At 32.9% G+C, this 10,743-nt stretch overlaps 1 protein-coding gene across 1 annotated transcript; it reads left to right on the top strand.

The window, feature by feature from the left end:
* The first annotated feature begins 3,344 nt into the window (after nt 1-3,344).
* On the top strand, nt 3,345-7,886 carry LOC122590185 (protein DETOXIFICATION 54). The gene is made up of 3 exons (XM_043762520.1): nt 3,345-3,383; nt 3,544-4,416; nt 7,295-7,886. The coding sequence occupies exons 1-3, from the start codon at nt 3,360-3,362 to the stop codon at nt 7,835-7,837; spliced, it is 1,440 nt and encodes a 479-aa protein (XP_043618455.1). The 5' UTR covers nt 3,345-3,359; the 3' UTR covers nt 7,838-7,886.
* The last annotated feature ends 2,857 nt before the right edge of the window (nt 7,887-10,743 follow it).

Consider the following 10,743-nt stretch of genomic DNA (forward strand, 5'->3'; position numbering starts at 1 on the left):
CAATTGTGTCTATTGATTGTACCCAACCATTAACCCGTTAACCCTTATTAACTATTAATTACTTTCTACCGTACCCGTCATAGAAACAATTGCTTATAACCAAGCAATCAAAATAACTTCTACACAACCTAGTTACCACTGAGATCATGCAAAAACTATCCGCAATTAAGAGTTAAATAACAAAGAATTAATAAGCTAAGATTATGACACAACGTTAAATCAAATCAACTTGAATTCAAAAGATATATGCAACCATTATTCAATGTATCACTTCATCTCAGTGGATGACGAATTATTTAGCTACTCATAATCAAAAACAAAGCATAAAGAGTAAAAATCTAGAAGAACATATTGTATCAATGTGTAGAAAACAAGTAAACGCTAAGAAAATCGACAACCGAATGCCTTGAAGCTCACGAACAACCCTTAGACCTTGATGGTCGAAAAAGCTGCTGAGAATAGCCCCAAAGAACCCTAAAATCGACTGGAAGTGATTGTGTATCTAATGGGAGGGTTATGGTCTTGTATTTATAGAGTTTGTAAAAAGTCTTCACAAACCGACCTACAGGTGCGACGCACCAAGCTTCAGGTGCGGCACACCTGGCCTTGTTTCCAAAAATAATCCTGCCCGATATGCGACGCACCACAGGGTTGGTGCGTCGCACCTCCCTGCTTTTCAACAACTTCCAAGTTTCTGATGAGAAAATGCTCCGCACCACTATACCAGGTGCGACGCACCTGCTCTGTTTTCAGCCAAAACTTGTAGTTTTCATTCCGTCTTCACTCGTATGCGTCCACGAACCATCCTAGTGCATCTTCTAGTCCTCCGAAAGCTGTTTCTAACCATTTTACCTGTTCTAAGCCTGAAATTACTAACAATACCATCAAAGCATCGAATCTACATATAATTTGCACATAATTAAGCTTAAAACGACTTAGAAACGATATGGGAATATGCATATAAATGGACATATCACATGTCCATGTGCATACAACTAAGTAGGGATCCAACAATTACGAGCGATATGTGTAAGAACTCCCTTAAATCCCCTTATAGCAAGCCAAATAATCAAATAAGGTTGAACCAGACATACATAGAACTCTCCTAGATTACATACATAATTCTATATATTTTTTTGTTTTAACTTTTTAATTATACGGCTCGAGCTGAAACCGAGTTGATTCTTTGGCTTACAACTTATTTAGAAATGACTTAAATACTCCGTATTCATGTGAATTGGCACTCTTATATGAATTGGCACCGTCTACTATCAATAGTTATGTTGTCAACAAAAAATATTTAATTACGTTGTATCATACGGATATTATTCTAGTTGTGCTAACATTTATCTATTGTGATAACTATAGGGATTGTTTAACATGTGCTATAAGGGTGGGGGGAGGGCTTCCCCACTCCTCCCCTTCCCTCCTCGATTTTTTTTTTCTCCTCTCCTCCCCTCCTCTTTTGCTAGGAGCACCTCGCCACCCCTCCCCTCCTCCCCACCCTTTTCTATTTAATTTAATTTCTATTTATTTTTTAAAACTAAAACATTTTATTTATTTATTTAAAACTAATACAATATTAAATAAAACAACAAAATAAAACACCAAACTGTCGGGATTACTACCGTATCCTAACTGGCGAACTGCAGATGTGCATCTCTGTAAAACCGAAAACCCCCATTTACCACGAGCGTCGATCCTCCTTTGAAAAAATGGAAAATTGTTTTCCAAATCTGAAGCTATCTTCACAAATAACCGTCTACTCATCCGAAACCGTTGTCTAAAAAAACCCTCATCAAATTTCGGTTCCTCGGCAAAGTAATCTCGAAATAGACGGTTGTGCGAGTCAATACGATCGTCTCTATGTGTATACTTTCTTGAAGAGGAGACAATATCATGGACATCTTGTTCAATCGCATAATGAGCCATTGTGAATAGATTAATATACCGTTCCGTTTCATCGGATGAACTTGAGTCTGATTGCATATTTGGGAGTGTTGGGCCGTTTTCCGAAAATATAGGATTGTTGAACATATCTTATGCTCATGCGATTTAGCTACCTCCATTTGGTATAGGATAAGCATTTGGTGTAAGGTGAGACCCCTCTTCTTTTTCTCCATCAAAGACATTTTTGGTTTGGAGGAGCACTTGGGTCTTGGGAAAAAACATAAGAAGATCTTTAAAGGCATTCTCTATGTGACGTGTTGGTGCTTATGACGAGCAAGAAACCGTAGAAGGTTCAATGACGAGACAATAAGGGTCGAAAAAGTGTTCCAAGAGATCAAGGCCACTAGTTACTTTTGGTTAAGAAATAGAATGAAGAAATGTACAGTTAGCTTAGAAGATTGAAATACGTTTAATATTATGTAGGTAATAAGGCTTTGTAATCATGGTTACCAGCACACTATGGGTGTGTTTGTTGTTTGATAAATGAATAAAAGTTACTTTTCAAAAAAAAATAGGATTGTTGAAGAGAGGGTTCATGATTATTGTTTGATAAATAATATATGTATATATGATATATGTTTGTGTGTGATTTGTGTAAGTATGAAAGTAAATAAAAAATAAATAAAAATGAGTTTGCTGTGTGAATGAAAAGGAAGAAAAAAAAAGAGAAATAGAAGATATAGAAGAAGAAGAGACCGTTGGTGAGTGGGCCCCTCTTTTTTTTAAAAAAAAATATTTTTAAGCATGTAATGGTCGAATTCATAGACAAGAGAACCGGTACAGTGGTGCCCAAACTCCTCCCCTCCACACCAGTACCGGAGGGTCGGCGCGGTGTGTTATCCGGTTCCAGTCCCTTCCCCTCACGACTCCGTCCACCCTAAGACACATAAAATGTAACCAATGTAACGAATTTCCTTATTCAAAAATGAAAAAAAATTAACATTTCTTTTTTCTAATTAAAAGTCCCTTTCATTTAAAAAAAAAGAAAAATATTTAATGACTCAAGTATACCTTAATTGTGTGTGTCCCTTGGCCCATACTAGATAATCCATAGATAATCCAATTATTATTACGGAGTATTATTATATCATAATATTATACAGTATATTTAGTTAGCTTACTCCTCAAATCATGAAGTCTCAAAAAAATTTTCCTCCCCTGCAATTCAAGGTTTCTTTGTTTTTGTTTTTTTTTTTTTTTTTTCTCCAATTCCCTACGCAACCCACTCGATTCACCTTCAAATATATTCTTTTTTACTTAAAATATATGATGTTATCTTAGTATATGTTTATATATAAACTAAACCAGATCGATATGTATCAAAAAGCTTGTGATTTCTGTGTCATTTTTATTCATTTATATCTTACTTGTGTTTGCAGAGCCCTGATTCTCATCCGGAGTCAAACAACATGAAAACCTTTACCACCACACAGGTTTAATGTTAACCCCGTTTGTTTTCTCCCTATTATTTCTCAACCTGTTTGTAAAAATGAATGAATACAAAATACGTTTGTATTTTTTTACATTTTTAATTAGTACTGTATATGTTTATGTTGTCATTAATTAGATGCTAAAAACTAATATTCCATACAGGTGATGGAAGAACTAAAGGAACTACTATCCATGGTGATTCCAATAACCGCGATGAACTGTCTAGTGTATTGTCGTGCAGTTGTTTCCGTACTTTTCTTAGGCAGGCTTGGCAGTCTGGAGCTAGCCGGTGGTTCGTTATCTTTAGGATTCACGAACATCACCGGCTACTCGGTTCTAGTCGGACTAGCATCCGGCCTAGAACCAGTATGCAGCCAAGCCTACGGAAGCAACAACAATAACAAATGGGAGTTATTGTCAGCATCCTTACTACGGATGATACTTATACTACTAATAGCAATAATCCCAATAAGTATGTTATGGATAAACCTTGGCCCAATAATGATACTAATGGGCCAAGACGCGGCCATTACATCAATGGCCGCGACGTATTGTCTGTACTCCCTGCCAGACCTCGTAACGAACTGCCTGCTGCAGCCGTTACGGGTCTACCTAAGGTCGCAGGGAGTAACAAAGCCGATGATGTGGTGCAGCTTAATAGCTGTAGCATTCCACGTCCCGGCGAACTATATCCTGGTGAACAGACTAGGATACGGCGTCGCGGGGGTCGCAATGGCATCGGTAGTGACAAACATGAATATGATGGGGTTGATGATGGGGTACGTTTGGGTGTATGGGAAATGGAGATGGAGATGGAAATGGACGGATGGGATTGGAATGGGGAAGCTGTTTGGGTTGAGTGTGACGAGTTGTGTGGGAATATGTCTGGAATGGTGGTGGTATGAGATAGTGACGGTGATGGCTGGGTACTTGGGGAATCCACGGCTGGCGGTGGCAGGGACAGGGATATTGATACAGACAACTAGTCTGATGTACACTGTTCCCATGGCTTTGGCTGGCTGTGTCTCTGCCCGAGTATGTTTCTCTTCTCTTCTCTTCTTTCCTTTTCTTCCTTTTCAGAATCTTTCGAGTCTGCCTCATTATTTACTTGTATTATGCTTTCCGAATAACTCACTACACTATACATTTTAGTATAATTGGGGACTGACAACCATATACAAAATGCAAAATATAAGTTTTATACGTTGTGTTATAATAAATATAAGACGGATATATGTAAATACGAAAATATTTTAGAAGGTACAAATTTATATTGTAGGTAAGCTAAGAGTTTAGCATGTAAATTAGCTTATTAAAAATAAATTGAGTAATTTTTTTTTTAATCATTTCCAAACTATTTTTTTATAACTATTTCTAAAATGAATATAATTTTTATATAGTAGTAAAGATATAATAAATTGACTTTTCTTTGAGAAATATAATATTGTACAAGACATAATTAATTTGTTATTCACTTACTTGTATTTGTTCTATAAATCAAACGTCATTAACGCTATACTTGAATTGAACATGATGTTTCGTCATCTTCAAATTCATTTATAGCCTTAAGCCCATGATACGATCTATGAATGCTTTTATGAACATAAATGAAAACAACATACGGTATATAACGATGATTGAACGAAGATAAATAAACCTCACATCAAACGATATATGAATGAAAACAGTAAGATTCTCTTTACTGAAAATCACCGTGCATCATGAAAATCATCGTGCATCAATTGCTTTGTGAATCTTCGCGTATCAATTTAATCATGATCTAAGGGTTAAGATCTTGTCTTATTTGTTTTACTTTAATAATTATTTTACAATACCCAACCCATATATATATATATATATATCACAATGAATTGGTTGGTTTAGGATTCTGTAAAGTTGGAACAACAACTTTATACGTGAAGTTGGAAAAATCTTAACCATTAGATTAAAATCAAATGTCAAAATTCTAACTTCATATGTGGATCTTGGCCATTCATTTCAATCCAACGGCTAAGGATTGTCTATAGTTAATATCAACTTAAAAAATCATTATCCGAATTGGTTCTTAAATTTATTCATCCACTTGTAATAGGACAAGTCAAACACTAAATAAGTTATAAACAGTAAAGCTTTTATTTTACTAAAAGATTTACTCCAATATTTAGTTCTTATAGAAGATATTGTTTATAAATCTAATTAATTATTGCATTCGTGTTCTACATGGTTAAAAACTGATAATTAACATTTCCCCAAGATTTATTAAACATTTACTTTCTTCAACATTGATTGCGAATCTTAAACTTCCATTATTAGCAAGTTTTGTTTGTTTTCATGTTACTCTTTTACGTACTTTGTAGTCATTACTTTTGACTAGTGGTACCAATTTCGAAATTGAGTGGCTTTGTGTAATGTTATTATTGTTATCTACACTTTGCACAAGATTAGGAGATCTCCGACGAGTGTTTTCTTTAGTCATTAAGTGTTGAGTGTATTAAACAATTAAATGCATAAATAATATATTAAGTAAAACATAGATAATTAACGGTTATTTTTATTTATTAAGTAAAAAAAGCATGAAAAATTTGAGGTAAAAAAATATTTACCTGTTATTCTCTCGGTACTAAAATAATTGTTCGTCTTATAATTTTAGTTTTGAAATAACTATCTAAGATGGGTAATTATATGTGATCAACTTTTCTATATTGTCCCTAATTATGAAATTTAAGACATTCAACATCAAACTATGTCACTCTTAATCATAAACCACATCTGTCTAGAATAAAAACTAATGAATATTTATTTTAAAGAAAAGAGTAACAAATGTTATACTAGGACAAGCAACCATATCTTTTGACCCAAAGAAATATTTGTAAATGTCAAATTATGATACCTAATGATTACCTTGGGATATTGCGTTTCTGTTTGTAGCTACTCATAATGAAAAGGGATTTTGTTTTTTTTCTTTTTTTATAAAACTAGGGAGTAAATGATATCCATAACCTTTTGATTTTGCTTTTGCAATGTTTCTTGTTTTTTGTTAGTCTTGGGTGTTGAACTGATACAATCTTAAATCATTTAGTGCTTGCCTTTGTCTTTTTAGGAATGAAATTTATACAACAAAATCTGCAATATTTATAGCTTGTTATTTTAACTTTAACTAAGGTTTTCAAAAATCTTTTAAATCGCTGTGAACGCCATCTTTGGTTTCACAACAAATTAAATCTGATATAATACTATCTTATCATGTAATTGAGTAATTATGAAAATAGTATATTAATAAAAAAAATTCGATTATAACTTTTAGTCAAAATATTTTAAGCATATATATATATATATATAAGTTTTTGTTTTTAACTTGTATAAAAACGTAACAAAACTGAACAAAGTGATAAATGAAAATTATCGAAAAATAATACGAAGTATATAAATTTACTTACTTACGTTAGTATATGTGAAATTTGACGTGATGACATTCTATCAAGGTCAACGTGATAGTCACATATAGTGCATAAACTGTATTAAAGATCGCACATAATATATATTTTAAAAAAATTCCTGTCATATTTATACTGTCTTTTCTTCAAAAGAAGCTATATAGATTTAGGATGCTTTACTCTTTTTAGCCATATAAAGCACTCCTTTTAGGCTTTAACATTCTAAAGCAAACATGACTTATGATTAATTAAGATTTTTTTATATTATTATTCTGTCATTGAGGTGTTAGATTTGCTTTTGGACCCAAGTTTCCATAGATAAAGTATTTGGTCATGGGGTTGTCAGGTCAGAATAATTTACTTTTTTAAGTTTATAATATATATAGTCATTTTAAAGTAGTTTCAATGTTTTTGATGAAAAAAAAGTTAATGTTTTTATGATACTAATAACAATACATGGTTTTGGTTTTTTTTGTAAGGTGGGTAATGAACTTGGAGCTGGGAGGCCAAACAAGGCAAAACTAGCTGCACTAGTCGCGTTATCGTGTGCCTTCATAGTTGGCTTCATCAATGTCGTTTGGACAATAGTTTTCCGAGACAAATGGAGTGCTTTGTTCACCAAAGACCGCATGCTTCAATCACTAGTGTCATCCGTCATGCCCATTATGGGCCTATGTGAGCTCGGTAATTGCCCTCAAACCACAGGTTGTGGGATCCTTCGTGGAACAGCCAGACCAGCGGTTGGTGCCCGCATCAACCTTGGGTCCTTTTACTTTGTGGGCACCCCTGTGGCTGTTGGGCTAGCCTTTTATTACAAAGTTGGGTTCATTGGTTTGTGGATTGGGCTCTTATCTGCCCAATTTGCTTGTGTGGTTTCGGTTTTGTATTCAGTACTTGTTCAAACAGATTGGGAAGGTGAGGCTTTGAGAGCCGAAAAGCTAACAAATAACAGTACTAGTGTGTTGGAGATGGCCAAGGGAAGTAACGACGCTAGTGATGATGAAAACGGTTCGTTGATATGACCAAGTGATGAAATGACCCCAACATTATTGGCGCGTTTAATATAAGCTAGCTAGTAATCGTCATAGATATTTTTGGTAAGTTAACGTGACGATGAATCCTAACGGATATGTAATTTTTGTTGCTCTGTACATACTTTTGGATCAATGAAATGGCATTTTAGGTAGAGATTCGACTATATATCTATCTCATTTGCATATGTCGACATTATTGAATATTATTATAAAAAACTATTAGTATAGCACGACTAGAATTTAAACTGAGGACTTACCCAATGACCAAAGTGCATTGTATGAGTGTGCTAAACCGAATATATGTACGTGCTAATGCTATTCCATTATGGACGTTGATATTCTTTTAGTGGTGTTTTTAATTACAAATTTCAAATATAATCGGTCAAAAATTAACGACATAGAATCGAGGCTTTGATAAAATAATCCTTTTTTGGAGAACCACAATGGTCGGTCTTATTGCCCTTGTTAAATTTTCTATAAGCATATATCCCTTTAAAATAGGAATGGTATCGGTAATCCTAATAATATTATTATTAATCGTAACTAGTGTTGGCCGGGATAACAATCGAACGTACGCTTTAAAATCTTTGACCGATGAAAAAAAGACTAAAACTGTAGTATCATGAATCTTCAAAAATAAAACTTTTATGGTATACAAAAGTCTTAAAAAATTTAGTGTTTAAAGTGTGAAACCGTAAAACATTTTACCTTAAAAGTAATGATATAAATTAAAATAAAAACACAATGAAGACAAATGACATCTACACAACACACTTACTAAGAAATGAAAAAAAAAAAAAAAAAAAACCAATCCGGCAGACAAACTACCTACTGAGTCAGCCGTGGATGGAGATGACAATCGTACATATGCTTTAATGTGGGTACATTAAAAATAATATTTCAACTGTTACCATCGGAAAAAATTCTTTTATCATTAAACAATACAACGTAAAACTTAAAAAACAACTTTGGTGATGAATAAAAATTTCAAACTTTCTTGAAAAATAAAAATTTTGACAATGAAAAAAACTAGACTAAAATTGTAGTACTATGAATCCTTAAAAATCAAACTTTAATGATAAAAATACAAAAGTCTTAAAAAAAAATTTGATTGTTAAAGTGTGAAACCGTAAAACAATACTACCTTAAAAGTAATAATATAAATCAAAATAAAGACGCAATGAAAGGAAATGACATTTACACAACGCACTAAGGAATAAAAAAAAAAACAGACAGGCCAGTTGCTCACCAAACTGCTTCACTGTTCACACAAAATCTTTTTCACTGTTCATACGAAATCTTTTTATATAAGTTATAATTATAATTATAATAATAGACATGATATTCAATATATTTGATGATGTGACAAATCACAACATATGAATAGTGGATAGTATAACAATACAATGGGTTTTCTTATACATATCCATACAATCATTCTATTAATTATCTCATATCATCACAACTTGTCACATTACATAATCATCATTTCTAAAAGTATTTAACTAATGTGGCATGTTTACTTTTCTTCAAATCATATTATAAACTACTAACATTTTTGGCTTTTCGGAAAAAGGCATATTATTTTTAGTATGGTGGGAATAACACATTTGTTCTTGAAAACTCATATTTAAGTTTTGCTAGTAATTTTTTCTTCAAGTAATGGATGACACCCGTCTTATATGAAAGAAAATAATAATATATAATCTTAAGAAAGATACGATTTACATAAAGTATCATGCATTAGGAAGACTATACACGTCAAAATGAAAGTATTAAAAAAAGGTTAATCATCATCTATTTTATTAGAATTGAGAAGCAAAAGTGAGGGTATAACGTGGAAAGAGTTTATGGGTTTAATAGGTAAATGGAATGGAATGACAAAGATTTGCTTTATTGGAAGAACTGTCCAGATTTGTTGTAGGTAATGTCCAAATACTAATATTAATTTATGCTTCCACTACTGCCTTTTCTTTTGTTTTAACTTGTATCTCTTCACCATTATATGTTATTGTTGGAATTTTTGTGTATAAAACCGGTTAAGAAATTAATGATCCGATAATTCTTTGAATTGTGGTGTTACTTTCTAAAAAACCTATTCGAGTCTATGTAATGGTACGATAATACAAAGAACATGGACGGCTCTTGGACAGGATAATAAAAAAGGTCTAAACTTAGGGCTCAAATTTGTGAAGGGCCCAATACAGTTTTATTTTTAGTAGCCTAGTAGGTTTTATTGTTTTAAGCTCACATTAGATGCATAGTAGGTTTTATTGATTTAAGCCCGGAAAAATTTAATAGCCCCAGGAGATAGTTTGCTTCGGAGATCTTTGAAACTTTCATTAAGCGTACCAACCTATATTAATTTGAGGAGAGCCTCAGGTTTTGTTAAAAATGTAATAAGACTATATTAATTTGTTGAATACTTTATTGAATTATTTTAATCATTCTTATCTTTTATATTTTTGGAAATGTATGAATTATCGAGAGGTCTATCTTATATTATCTTAACTGGAGCTACACTAAAGAGCCACCTAATCGAATAGATCCCCAAAGATCTGGATAGGAAAACTCAAGATATTTTTTTATATATATATAACTTATCATCGGCCATTGTTTTAGTTATTTTTTTTTTCTTTTTATCTTGAGCCTTGGAGGTTTTTCCTTTTTTCTTTCAAAAACAGTCATGACAAAAACTAATGTTTTTAATTTTGATGTAAATCAAGAACTCTTTTGCTTCGGAAGTATTTCTTGTGTGCCTTTCTCGTATGTATCAAGTTTTATACGTAGGACACCTAAAACAATGATGATGGTAATAAATAGAAATAGCTTATTAGTCGTGGACGGTACCAAAGGGTGGCAAGAGAGGCCAATGCCTCTTTATTTTGCCATGA

Source organism: Erigeron canadensis, chromosome 2 (assembly GCF_010389155.1).
Source record: "Erigeron canadensis isolate Cc75 chromosome 2, C_canadensis_v1, whole genome shotgun sequence".
NCBI classification, from domain to species: domain Eukaryota; kingdom Viridiplantae; phylum Streptophyta; class Magnoliopsida; order Asterales; family Asteraceae; genus Erigeron; species Erigeron canadensis.

What these genes read in the sequence shown, in the direction of transcription:
- LOC122590185 (XM_043762520.1), top strand. Translation starts at nt 3,360, where the DNA reads ATGAAAACCTTTACCACCACACAG. An exon ending in AAACCTTTACCACCACACAG is followed by an intron (nt 3,384 to 3,543) that starts GTTTAATGTTAA and finishes TATTCCATACAG; the next exon opens with GTGATGGAAGAACTAAAGGA. An exon ending in CTGGCTGTGTCTCTGCCCGA is followed by an intron (nt 4,417 to 7,294) that starts GTATGTTTCTCT and finishes TTTTTTTGTAAG; the next exon opens with GTGGGTAATGAACTTGGAGC.